Raw genomic sequence first — 14,509 nt, 5'->3', positions numbered from 1 at the left:
TTAATGACACAGTTTCACATTTTTAATCATTAGATGCGATAATTATTCTATTCAAAATATATAGCAGAATAAATATTGAAGAGCACGTTTGCGACCCTTTATAACAACGTGCATACCTCATTAAAATCATTTTGTTTTATATTTCCTTTAACAAAATAATTTAAAAGAACTAGCACGCATGTTGAGTTATTCTTAACATTCGTCCATAACATCAAACTATAAAAAGTTTATTTAGAAAAAGGAAAAATAATCATCTTTTGAACAAAAAGTTTTACCGCATTATTTCTAATATATTAAAAACAAGAGTCATCTCGAGAGATTACTTGGTAGTAGATGTCTTGATTCAATGTTTAACATTTATTCATCCCGTTGGCAACTGTTTTCTCGATGATGACCTGCATATGAGACTGAAAATAAAATGTTTAAGTTGGTTCATCAGTATTTCCTTAGATACAATTTCTTAAAGTATTATATGAGATCGAGAAAAAAAAGACATTTCAATAGGTATTTACTCAATATTAGTTCTTTTTAAAAATGATGGCGTTAAATCGACTATCGGCTCCTTTGATATTATTTTTAATGGAATCATTATTATCGTTGATACGACCACGTCATATCACATATAAACTGTAGGTGTCATTAGTTGGTGTTGAAGAATGTTAAAAAGGTCTTTTAGTAGTAGCATTACTAGCTAATGATAAACTTGATACATTGTATCATTTAAAAGATATTTTCGGATTTTGTTTTCGCTTAATCGATTTCTGGACAGCATTGTAATAATTTTGCTTAAATTCATCAGTAAACAGCATATTTACACATTTGCTTAACGTCGTTTAATTCATGGACAAAATATTTTAAGAGCACTGTTTGGGATTTAGAAAAAGTTGAATAGTCTTTATTGACCATTGACTTTTCCTACCAAAAAAAATAGAATTTTATTTAGTTAAGTTGTCGATCTCGATTCGTATCAAATTTAAACAGATGTATCATGGCATGGATGGGTATTTGCGGCAAATACCAGTCTCTGGAATTTGCTCAGCAAATTTCATAGTCCGGTGCTTGGTATTTTTTGCAAATACCCCAACATAACATGATACATCTGTTTAATTACACATAATATATTTTGATTGAAACTCTCTGTACACAAATGAGCTGCAATAATGCAAAATAAACTTTTTTTATTCAAACGACTTTTAACTCCGGATTTTATACTTTTTCGATAGATTAAGAACTCTATGGTAGGTTATTCTTGTATTTGGTCTGGTAAGCATGGTTAGAGCAACTATAAAAAAAAATCATCAGTAAATATGTAATATTCAGCTAGATTGTAGGCTTAAGTTTATTTATTTCAGTTGCTTGTTCTTGACCGAATAATTAATTACCTAGTATAGACTGTCGAAAATCATAATCTCCAAAGTCTAAAATCGGTAATACGGAATTGATCTATTGTGAAAGATTAGGTACAAATGTTAAATTGTATACATTACCAGCGAAAAAAAACCTCACATTTACGACCCTTCCAGAATAGGCATAGCATTACTAATATCATAACTGCTACAAGTAATAAGCATAATGTAATATCTGGAGCATTTATTATCTCTGTAGTGCTACATTCATTTCCTAAAAAAGACACAAAACACTCTGTTTCCTTATACAAATGATAAAAAAAATTACGAATTAAAAGTGTCCCTGAATTAGTTTTCAATTCGTAATAAGTTGTCACAGTATTAACAAAAACCTGATATATATATATATATATTGTTATGCGTTGATTATTTAAAATAATTTCAGCACTTTGATCTCTGTCCTCACCTAGTCTTGTGTGAAATCCGAAAATGATAGATAATATACACAATATTGGAAAAAGCTTTATACATTACATGTTATAATGGTTTAACCTTCAATGGTAAACTATTCGGCTATATTGATAACATAATACCTTTAACTATTTAACGATACTAGAGTGTATATATGCGGTTTTTACAATGTATGTCCCTTCGGCAATACTCGAGGCCTACACATTTGAAAAAGCAAAAGCTAATACTAACGGCTTAGAGATAAACGTTACTAAATAATATAGTCAAAGAATGTTAACTTTTTTCCTCACATGATACACTTTTTCGCAGATTTCATTATATCATCTAATTTTTTTTTCAAGTTTTAGATATCATTGCTTTCTTCTTATTTGCACACTCTGTAGAACATCCAAGAAGTGAGAGTTTAGCTCTATAAAACCAGGTTCAATCCACCATTTTCTACATTTGAAAATGCCTGTATCTAGTCAGGAATATGACAGTTGTCGTCCCTTCGTTTGATGTGTTTCGTCATTTGATTTTGCAATGTGATTAGGGACTTTTCGATTGAATTTTCCTCGAAGTTCAGTATGTTTGTGATTTTACTTTTTAGAAATGGCAACCACCACCAAAAGAAAAAAAGCAAAATAATAAACCTTTTCGGATTCATGACCTATTTCTGATTTAGTTCTCCGCTGTTTGTATTCCTCAGTCTGTATGTTGTTTTGTTATACTATTGTATTTCGAAATCTACTTCGCACTTATCAACCAAACATTCCAAATAATAATCTAGGACATTGGAATTGATGACAATGTCAAACGTCAATTTGAAGTACTCGATTTTTGTATATGCCTCAACTCCATACTGGTTAACCATTGGATATTTTGCATTAGGTTTGAAAGTATCTGACAGTATTTACACATGAATGAACCATATTTACCCTTTTTAGACTCAGTGAGAAGTAATTGATGAAACTAAGTGGAATTTAAACTTTGTAAGCCGGTTGTAAAACATCATCTAGTGTCCCTACTTTCAAGCCGATGTAAAAGGAACATTTTTGTATCACTGTTATGTAGACTTTCATTTGACATTGAAGTGACTTATGTTAAATACGAATGTATCTAATTATCTTCCCTATTTCAAAAGGAAATGCATAGAAAAATATTTATTGCTATGGTCAGTAAAACGTAATCTATGAATTGACACAGGAAGTTACTTTTTAAACTAGATGTAGGTGAACATATACCTGGTTTTAGAGAAAAGAACTCATTACATTTTCAATCAGTACAAGACACATTATCTTATGATATCGGTTTTTTAAACGATTGTAGCGGTCACTTTTTATTGGCGAAGGAATCCAGAGCGCATTGATCAATCCACTGACCTTTGGTAGAACAACTGATCCTCTGAGTCTATTAAGGTAAGAACGCAAATTCCACGTTAAGCATTCGAACTGACAATCTTTATAGTGTTTAGGCTAGTGCTACAGTAGTTGGATTACTAAACCCTTTATAAAAGTTCAACTTATCCTTTATTATCGTCAGCGGAAGAACTCATAAACAATGTTGTTCTTATTGTGCTATATTCTTTGGCAGACATATTTGTAGAGATTCCTTACTTTGCAATTGATTTTGCAGTAGTTTTATTATTGAGTTACCCATTTTTTATCCGAAAGTCCATTTAAATCTCTTATTAAGAGTGATTGTTGCAATCTCATTTTTTTAACATGTTTAATAAATTATTATGTTGTTCACCTACTATTTTTCTATTATGAAACATCAACAAATATATTGAAGTCTCAAGTATATAAAACAAACTCGAGAAGTTAAAAAATATACAAAACCATTCAGGTTGAAGTTGCGATTCGTGTTTTATATATCTTACTCTTGTCATACGTTAAAATAAATGAACATACCTTTGCAACATTGCTGAATGTAATTAGAAACAGTAAAATGTCTAGAACCAATAAGACAAGAAATATTTAAACTCCCAATACACTCATTCAACACAATTTCCATTTTTACTGAGTATAAAGTAATTCCAAGTTCAACAGCATACTTGATTGTTCTAGTAATGTCATCGCCCTTTCAAAATAGAAATCAATTAGTTCGCTACAATTAAATACTGGTGTCTTAAATTTAACTAGAATTATGTTTGTTATAATAACAGGGGCTTGAACTATTGCAACACAAGCATTTGATAAATTGCACATACATAAACAACAATTGACTACACTATTCCTTTACCATGTTTACCACAGATATTGCAGCCTCAGGATTTGTTTTTCAAATCAGTTTATTTCATTTTCATCATTATAACATTATGAACAGCTTATTCTTAAACAATGAAAATCTGATGTACGTTGAATCTATAATTTGATCATTAAATATTCTTTTTTTTCTAAATGTTGTGCAGGTCCTTAAGTTAGAATTCTATATACTACGATTTGTTTGATTTCATTTTTAATGTTGTACATAAGTATTCAACAAAACTGTTGCTTTAAGCTTAAAATGGTGTTTTTATCACAGAAGACCATATTGTTTTACACTACGTGTCTTTAAATTAAAAATAGGCTGTTTACTTAATGAAAAATAATTATCGCAGATCTAATGAGATCAGCTCTTTTCGACTGATTTTTTACTGTTTAATCTCGTTTAGTGTTATTTCTCAACTTTCAAACTTTTCCAACATCTTATGAAAGAAGAAAAAAAGTTCGAAGTATTCTTTTACTTTATATAAATAATTGATGTGCTCTTACTAAATAATTCAAAATTTGGTGACTATGTTGAACGCATATATCCCATTGAATTTAATAAAAGGTACAACAGATACATTTAAATTTGCCTCATAGCCTGACTTAAATCTAGCAATTGACGATGATTTTCGGTCAAGATGGCTGATCTCAACTTCTAATTTATTAGTTTTCAATTTTTATGAAGCAACATTCTAGCAGCGCCTGCATATGTAGTACATATCTTCCAGTTGATACAATATTCAAGGGCTCTTATTTTCTATCTTGATTTCTTTGATAGAGTGTTGCTGATCACAAAGAAGAGATCAAAACAAGTGTTCCTAGAGGTGTAATAAAAAAAGTAATTCCTTCGTACATTTTACAGACGCCATCACGAGTTGGTTGACCATTATGCATATCCGTTTAACGGTTGATGGCAGATATTGTCGAAACGACGATCCCCCTCGTTTTCCTGATATTACCTACCAAATGAGACTTACTACCGGTTTAGAATTAACACGAGCAACACACCGGGTGCCACATGTGGAGCAGGATCAGCTTATCGTTTTGGAGCACCTAATATCACCCTAGTTATTGATGCAGTTTGTTTTGTTCAATCTTTAGTTTTCTATGTAATGTTTTATGTACTTTTGTTTGTCTGTTTTCCTTTTTTCTTTATTAGCCATATCGTTGTCAATTTATTTTTCACTTTTGTGTTTGAATGTCCAATCGGTATTTTTCGCCTATTTTTCACAATACATTTATTGAATAAAAGGTTTGAAAGCTAACAAACATACGAAACAACGCCAATGTCTTTCTTTCAAAAGACTTGATGGTCTTTTTTCATTTATTTTATTATCCGTTTTATTCGTCGTTTATCAATCATTACATTGGATCTTCATTTATTGACTGTAGATTGACATTCTTCAAAAACCGATGCTGGAAACTTATGTTATCTAAATCTAATGTATTTTGTATTTTCTCAGTCTTTCCAATAGATGTCGACTTGCAGAAAATACATCATTAATGATGTATTTGTCATGGTTCTGATATCAATGATACTAGACATTGTATTTCAATTCGCACAATATTAAAAACTAAACTCCTTATAAGAGATATTTCCTTTTTGGTATAGAACCTCTAATTCGAACCTGGTCTGGACAAACATGCAAGTAAATAAAACATATTTAAACAAAAAAAGTTCCGACGCAACTGTAACGTTGTCAATAGTATACTATTTTGGTAATTTTTGTATGAATAAGAAGCTCAAGGACACGGGATCATTGAAGAACCCTTGCTGAAAGTTTCTTCATAATAGTACAAAGATATATGCCATTAAGATAGACATATTTGCCCTGTTATTCCGATCAAAGTTCCTGTTTTGTACTTCTAGAATACTAACATGCACTCTCATAAGCAATTAAAAGTATGTTTACTTCTTCAGCACAAGTAAGGTTAAGGTATAGTTTTGACAAAAAATGACTGCTACTTTATTTGAACTTCAAAAAATTGCCATGAATGCTTGAAATTGCAGAAATTCATATAAAAAGCAATCGGGCTATGAACATGACGTTTTACTCCTCTTCATACAACTGGTCAAACAGGTCCGAAAAGGCTATATATTTGAGCTATTAAAATAACTTTATATTAGTCTTCGTAAAGAAAAGGGCTTTCCATAGGTTAAGATAGAATGTTCGTTTGCAAATTATATCTGTTAATGATATATAGTTGTTGTAATTGCAATTATAAGACATCTGATAATTTTTTTGAAAATGTTTGAAAAAAAATAAAATTTTAAAATAACTGCCTGAACATTAAATATACATACTTTGTAGTACACGGTGCAATTAGGTTGTGGATATATCTTCTGTATCCAAATATAAAGTTGAGTAGGCTCGAATGAAGTCTGGTTAAAAATCACATCACTCTGATTAGGAATATCTTTAATTAACAATTTATAAAGATTAAACATAAAATAAAAAGTCAACGCATATATTTCGTAATTTTGTGTTTGATGCTCTTACCAATTTAAGCAATACAAGTGGAACTTGTTCCAGAAGTAAAGTATACAATCTTTAAAATGCCTACTCCTATACGTGTTTTGATGAATTGCTGTTAGCTATAGTATAATAAAAAAAATAGGGACAAAAAGGAGTTAATATGTCAAATTAAACTGACAATGCCATGGCTACACAATAAAAAGATTATCAGTACACAAAACACAACATAGAAAATTAGCGCACTCCACTTAAAACTGGCGTACTCCGACATTGTGAGTATATTCTGCTGTATAAGCCTTTTTTAATATTTTTTCGTATCTCTTATACTTACACACAAACGATAAGGTTTTGTCCATTTCAAACGTTATGAGAGCGTCTTCAAAGTCAAATTCACATATATATGTACTAAGATCTGTGAAGTCGAAATTGTGTAACGTGAGCATATACATATATAGTGTACCCTCCTTGTACAAAGTTGGTGTATATTTTGTTTTGTTTGTCGATACATTTATGTCTCCGTTTGCAATCGGCACTTTGTTTGGTTCTTTTATCCACATTATGCTTGTTATTGGTTGTGAAGACTTGAAACCATTAAACAGGCATTGAAATGTCACATCTTCTCCAAAAACAATTGGTTCTGTCAGTATTGCTGCTGTTACTTAAGATATAAAAAATTTAATATGTAACATTAAATGAATGCAGAATATGTTATTTAATTCATTGTTTTCAAAATACTCCATGCATATTCGTAAGAATAGTGTATATATATATTCTCCGAAATTTTCAAAAAGAGGTGAACGACATCGGAGGCACAATCAAAACTTGTACAAGATACAATCAACACCAGGACGAAAACAACATTCTACAAAACAACTTTAAAGACGATTAAAGACTGAGCAAAACGAAATATCATTAGAGAATAAGACGTAGGTTCGGGTAAAGGTATAAAAAGATCGAATTGGTATAAATCAATATTACAATGAAAACTTCTTTAACTATGAAGCGTTGTGGCTGCCGTTTTATTTTCTTTTATTTATTTCCTTGCTGATTAAAGTTAATTTCATGTAACACAAGTTATAAATTTTTGAACAAATTAAATCAACTGTTTGATATTTAATGCTTCGTATGGTGTTTTTTGGGGAGAGGGGTAGAATTCGTGTACTGCTGATTCTTGTGTAAAACGCAACACATTTTTGTTGCATGAACTTGTGCTGCTTTTCGAAAAAAAAACGTCCGTTTAAAAGAAACGTGTATTTGATAAAACAAAACAAATCTAAAGTTCTTTTCGCACTTTTGTCTTAATAAAACCCGTGTCAGTGTTTGTATGATCATATATTTGCGAAATGTTCCACTTATAATATAAATTGGTAAAACAGTAAACTGAAATTCATGAGCAAATGTCGAGAAACGTCAATGTATTATTATCGCGGTTTAGATTTCATTAAACGTAATGTAATAACAATACTTACCTGAATCCTGAGCATGTGATCCAAATACAGATATCAGCAGGAAAAACAATGTTATCCAGTATGAAACATTATGTTGTCCTCTTTATATTCATAATAGTTAAAAGAAGTATGAAAATAGAAAAGTTATAAAAACGACCTATTCTTCCAACCGATTTTGTTCATGTGATATCAAAATGTAGGTAAAATATGTTCACTTAATTCAATATACCCGAGTGTATAAGTGGCGTGTAAAAAAATGGAGATCGCATTAACTTCAAACAGAAACAAACAGGTTAGGAGATAGGTCTAATAGCATACATTTACACGAATTGGTGGAGAGAATATGTTTAATTTTCTTTATACAAATTCACGAACAAAAACATCGATTTACTCATGCATTTCTACACAGTATTTTTTAAAAAAGTTTTAATCGTTTCAACAATCTACTAAATGACTAAATGACCATCTCTTGGCTTTATTGCTTTCTTAACCTTTTTTTCTTCGAATATATGAATGAGTCGTAAAGTCAGAAGAAAATTAGTTGAAATCTGTACATAAACATCTATAGTTGTGTCAAGGCGAATGATTATATACAAAACTCCGTTCATTGATAAATAAGAAAAGTTGAATAGATGTCAAAGCTAATGTAATACAATGAATTAAATACCATTAAGTAACCTTACCAAATACGAAACAAACAGAAAACGAAAAACTACGAAAAACGAAAAATATAAATACAAAATACAACAGAGCAATAATGACTTATACATTTAATTTGTTTACCTTATTATCTTCGTCTGATATCTGCGTGGTCTTTTTGGTTTAAAAATGCACATTCGTGCTATACTAAAATAAACAATAATTAAAGTTTATAAACAATATTAACCTACATGAAAAGGAAAGGTAATAGGACATATAGTATTTCTGTTCTGTTATTATTTTTCTTCAGAAAAACTTTCAAAAAGTTTGCCAAATTTGGCAAAAAGTCACGCATGATTTTAACCCCAGAAATTAATATGAATTATTTTATGAAAACATGTTCTAATGTTCAATTAAATCAGTTTAAACAGATTTTTAGAAATTGCTTCATAAGTGATGAACTTGTGGCGTCATCAATATGGGTGAAGTTCGTGAAACCTGACTATTTGCAAACTTTGGCAAACATTTTGAACGTTTTACTGAAGAACTCATTGTGGCCCTCCTTGCTTACGACAATTGTTAACAGGATAGAAATGCCATATCTCCTATCATCTTTCCTTTTCAACAAAAATATCGATGTTGCACATATAAAATTATGAAAACATGTCTAAAGGATCATGAATTCTTAGTGAAATAGACATCAATGAAATACATCTAAAATTGATTGTATTAGCTTTTCTCTTTTGTAGAAGTTAAAAAGACTGGTCGGATCGGATTCAGAATAGTGTGTTTTGTAGGATGATTTAACTGTAAGATACATATTAAAACAAATTCAAACTACACATCTTTCAACGTTTAATCTCAAAAACTGTAGTGTCTTATAAATAAACTTTAAACACTAAACTAAAACTAAGTTTCGTTTTTACCAGACTTTCGTTTTTCATGTCGACTTTTCTATAGTGTTTTGCCTTTGATACTTTACGTTTTTGCTATGGTGTTGTTAGTTTAGTTTCGACTTATGAGTTTAATTGTCCCTTTACTATCTATCGCATCAGTTTTTTAAACATACTGCAACTTGGTCCTGGAATGTTTTTTTTAAATACATATTATGCATTTTCGAAATCCTTCGCACCATACTTTAAATTCTCTGATGAAATATTAAACTTCGTAATTTTGAAAGATCAGCACTCGAAAAGTTTGTTAGTACTTCAAATGTATGCGATTATTGAATATCAATTTGTTGATACATTCAAGGAGCGGACTGGTTATTAATAAAGTTTGTACAATAAATATAGGGTCATTACTAATAATTTGAGAGACATCAGACTGTATTATTGTTTTGAATTAACGAATAATAATCTCCAAAATATAGATAATTACAAAACTTACGTAGGCTAATATGTCAACAATTCAATCTTAGATTTACAAAATAACAAAACATGACTTACCGTTGCTAGTTTCCTTCCCTATATCAAATTTCAAAACAACATTCTTCTGGCTATAATGAAAGGAAATTGATTATACAGCTTGATTCCCAAGAGTCTTCGAGATGATTAATACTGAGTAAATACTGGAGCGACAAACGCATTTATAAAATGGGACTTACATGATGCTAAATTTTAGTTGCTTTTAGGTTTTATTCCCTCGAAGTTAAACATATTTATTATGCATTTATTTTAAAAATACTATGATATTTTGCTTTCATCTTTCCATGTTCTACCCATTTATACTCACATGTCTTTTGAAAATTTTTATTGAATAAAGATTTTGAAATACCTTATTAAGTCCCCGGATCTACTTTTGATTTTTTCGTGCATTTTCTTTAAAGACGTCCTGTTTGAGGTTTGACCACAATGGGAATGCCGATGAGGACATAAACAATGATATCAAGGAACATAATTCAGATTACCAAAAGACATTTTTTATTTTGTTTAACATCATGATTTTTAATATTTATCTACACCGAAAATGTTACCTCGAGCTTGGATCAGCTTAGATGTACAACATATATAATACTGGGATATTTTTATCATCACATAGTCTGTTTTTATGTATGTTCGTTTTTATACGCCCGTCAAAATATTAACGGGACGCATTATGGTATATAAATGTCTGACGTCCGTTTGTCCGTCCGTTTGTCCGTCTGTCTGTCCATCCGGCGTCTCTTATATAAACTTCCTATTGAGCAGGAATAACGAATGATCCAGGATATATTTAGCATGACTTCCTGAACAACCCCCGTGATATTCCAAAAAACAATTATTATGTTTTTTCAAAAGACGACGAGCGTAGTATGCGCTCTTGGCGCTGCTATTGATTGTATTTGTTAGAATTTTGTGTTTCTGTTGTTCCGTTTTTTTTTTCCTTTTATAGATGTTTTCCCCTAGTTTTAGTTTCTGTTATTTCCTGGCTATAATACAACGGTATACTTTTGTCTTTATTTGAATTTCATTTTTTATTCAATATACATTTGTTGCAAGATAGGTTTGTTGCTTATAACCTGTTTCCGAACAAAAACAATTTCAAAAAAAAATGGTATTCTGGTTTCAAATGTCCACAAATTTCAATCAAAACCTTTATGCATATTAGGGAACAAATTACTTAGTTTAAACAATATTTTATTTTTAAAAAGTGCACGAAACATAATTAAACAATATAAATACAGGGATTCGGAAACAAGAAAAACTTATATAAATCCGTCTCCCTTTAAAAAACAAAATGACAAAATGAGGAACATTGTATAAGAAACTCGTATATTATAATTTTCAATTCTTATTTAACATGTTTATATATATAAGAATTCTGTGGTTTGGCCGTTACTCAGAAGTCAGTTTGATCGAAAATGTGATCAACTAATTTTTTCTATAATTATGGTCCATGTAGCTGAGAAACATGTAAATGTTTCGAAAATAAGGTTACTTTAAATAACGTTTCAACATCTTAATCGACATCGACATAATAATAATTATTATGGACCAAATCTCCCTGTTTCTAAAATAAATCTTTATACAACTTTAAAAATATTTTCGTTTTCTTTATCACTGATAAGATCACTACCTGATAATAATGCTTGTATATTATATATTGGTAGAGTATAAATGGTTTGTGTCCTGATGAGTCTATAATAATGACATCAAATAGTGTGTGCTGTTCTCAACTTGCCCAAATATACAGAGGCTGGAAAGAACAATATTTTTCTGGAAAGGTGTTCATTTAAGCCACTGCAGTTCAACCAGAGTTTGGCGTGAAGTATTTGGCCTTTTCTAAAACCAGCATTATAATATGTAGGGACTTTCTTTGTATCTCGATTTATATAATTCTTAAGTGTAAATTTTGAAGGATTGCATCTAGCATCTTGTGGAAGCCTGTTCTAATCACGAATAACAGATGGTAGGAAAGAATTTTGAGAAAAGGTAGTTCTGCAGTTCATATTTTGAACGTTAAATGCACTTCTAGTATTATAGTTATAGATTTGATAAAGTTGTTGAGGTACGAGACTACAAAGATAATTAGAAGCTTGATCATTAAACATTCCCTCGTGAACTTAATAATTTTATGTCTGGATCGTCTTTCACTCAGAGATACCCACCCAGTATCATTATAAAGATTAGATCTAGAGCAAAGCTTAGTGGCACCTGTGACTATACGAGCCGCTTCTATTTGAATGCTCTCTAGTTTGTCCTTTAAATAAATTTGTATGTTATCCCACACAGTATCCGCATATTCGAGAATAGGCCTGATGAATATATATAACTTGTAGAATATTACGCGATAACTTAAACAACTATATATAATGATGTATCGTCAGCAAAAAGTCTTATGTTGCATTACATGTCACATACAATATCGTTTATGAATAATAAAAATAATGCAGGGATTTAAATTGAGCCCTGGGGTACACCTGCTTTAATGCTATACACATCAGAGGTCTGTCCTCCTAGGATAACTCTTTGTCTTCTCTTCGATAAATAACTTTTAAATCATTTTAAACAAATTACTTACCTTCTATATGCCTTGTTTGTTGCGTTATTGCTTCGAATGTATAATCTAAAAATGATTCAGCGGATACTTCATTCATCTAAAAACGAAATAAAATAATACTACAGACTATGCTATGTTTGTGATTTTAAATTTTGAAATATAAATCTGTTTTTCTCTTCAAACGCAGTAAAACCTTTAACGATCGCAAAGACACGTCATATATTTTATATCGTTTACTTGAAGTTTTTTTATCGAAGGTATATCAAATATATTCAATGAATGTACATTATCACAATAAAAAGATATAGTAAAGTACAATGTGATCAATGTAAACTTTTAAAAGTTGTGATGTCAGTCGTTTGTTTGAAAATACTGTTAAATATTTGGTAATTTAGTAGCAAGGACTTCAATCAATAGAGACTAAACATCTTCACGAACTGAGTGATAAATTCTTCTCTTCTATGAGTATGTTTCAAGCTTAATGCCGGTATTAAACCATATTTATGATATCTTTAAATAATGAATATAACCAAACCTGAACATGAACATGAACATGAATAAGATATAACAATACTGAACCCGTCTGTTAAATTGGACTTGAAATAAAAAGTACCACAGACCAAGTAACATCTTTTGTTACATCCGTATAAGAAACGTTGACATTAAAGGGATGATTACATCTTCCTTGTTTTGGTTTTCCATTTATATGTACCACAGTTCCAGCGGCGTCTACATATGCTGGATATAATGCTGATTTGATTACTGTTTGGATCACGATGTTTACTTGATTGTTATAAGCGAGGCAGATATTGAAACAGAGGTTCAATTACATAGTTACGTGATTTGATATTTGAATATTTGCGGTTATATGGTTTTAATATAGATTTATTGTTTCAGAAAGGGACACGGTTTGGTACCATTAAAACATTTAATCCCGCTGCAAATGTTTGCACTTGTCCTCAGTCAGGAATCCTATGTACAGTAGCTGTCATCTGTTTATATAGTTCATACGTGTTTATCGTTTCTCGTTTTCATATAGATTAGACCGTTGGTTTTCCCGTTTGAATGGTTTTACACTAGTGATTTTTGGGGCTCTTTATAGCTTGCTGTTTGGTGTAAGCCAAAGCTCCGTGTTGAAGGCCGTAGACCTGTAGACTATTACTTTATTTATCAAATCAACACTGCATTTAAATCATATGATATGATATGTCTTTAAACTTGAAATTTGAAAAGGGATCATTGTTTTAATTGAACAGTTTTTTAAGAATTATCTTTCATGGTTATCATTATGAGATTTGTGTTCAATAAGTTTGTATATGAATGCTCATTGATTATAATACATTTTGCATTTCGAAGGATTTTATTAGCAGAAGTTCATTCTATGCTTTCTTTGTTTTATATATCTATTTACTAATGTTATGCCTGCTGAGGTATTCAGAATATATTCTGATAAATATCAATTAGAAAAACAACAAAATGGTTTTTTTCTTTTTTATCTCATAGTTTCAGACAAAGATGGACGTTGGATCACTTTTATTAATCATTTACTTACTGATCATAGTTTTTATAAAACGTGTGCACCACGGCAACTACACAGGTTATAAGGATAAGCATCAACCAACATATTGCTATCAAAATGAAGGCCCGGTACATAATTAACCTATGCAAGTAACCATGGGGATACTTGAGACGTTCGAATGTGTTCCATAGAATACGTACGAATAAAAGGTTTACACTGGTTCAGAAATGTACTGAATGACTTAGTGAAAATGCTGTTTAATAAGATTTAATCAATATATAACCTGTAAGTTATCAAATCCACATTTACATTGATCATCAAATTATCTTGAGGATATATATAAGTACGTATATATATATACAACTCGTCTAAACATCAACCCAACAATGTTAGATCT

The 14,509-nt window shown here is 30.5% G+C and overlaps 1 protein-coding gene across 2 annotated transcripts; it reads right to left on the bottom strand.

The window, feature by feature from the left end:
* Positions 1–7: 7 nt before the first annotated feature.
* Positions 8–12,694, bottom strand: LOC143054374 (uncharacterized). Of its 2 annotated transcripts, XM_076227379.1 has the most exons (9): positions 12,615–12,694; positions 10,061–10,110; positions 8,757–8,819; positions 7,995–8,074; positions 6,857–7,183; positions 6,354–6,466; positions 3,710–3,878; positions 1,507–1,620; positions 8–407 (listed from the first exon to the last, which is right to left on the bottom strand). In XM_076227379.1, exons 3-9 carry the CDS (start codon positions 8,807–8,809, stop codon positions 358–360), a joined length of 906 nt encoding a protein of 301 aa, XP_076083494.1. In that variant the 5' UTR covers positions 8,810–8,819; positions 10,061–10,110; positions 12,615–12,694; the 3' UTR covers positions 8–357. The 2 variants fall into 2 exon arrangements, 1 of the variants encoding a protein (XP_076083494.1); XR_012971647.1 differs by lacking the exons at positions 8,757–8,819; positions 10,061–10,110; positions 12,615–12,694 and adding an exon at positions 2,735–2,928 and having other exon boundaries at positions 7,995–8,743.
* Positions 12,695–14,509: the final 1,815 nt, after the last annotated feature.

This window comes from Mytilus galloprovincialis, chromosome 12 (assembly GCF_965363235.1).
Source record: "Mytilus galloprovincialis chromosome 12, xbMytGall1.hap1.1, whole genome shotgun sequence".
NCBI classification, from domain to species: domain Eukaryota; kingdom Metazoa; phylum Mollusca; class Bivalvia; order Mytilida; family Mytilidae; genus Mytilus; species Mytilus galloprovincialis.
The sequence above is the reverse complement of the archived record's forward strand: the minus strand, read 5'-3'. Positions and strand labels throughout refer to the sequence as shown.

Coding starts and splice junctions, on each gene's coding strand:
- LOC143054374 (XM_076227379.1), bottom strand. CDS start 8,809: ATGTGCATTTTTAAACCAAAAAGACCACGCAGATATCAGACGAAGATA. Junction 6,467..6,856: donor CAAAACCTTATCGTTTGTGT/GTAAGTATAAGA, acceptor TGTTAATTAAAG/ATATTCCTAATCAGAGTGAT. Junction 1,621..3,709: donor CATTCAGCAATGTTGCAAAG/GTATGTTCATTT, acceptor TGTCTTTTTTAG/GAAATGAATGTAGCACTACA.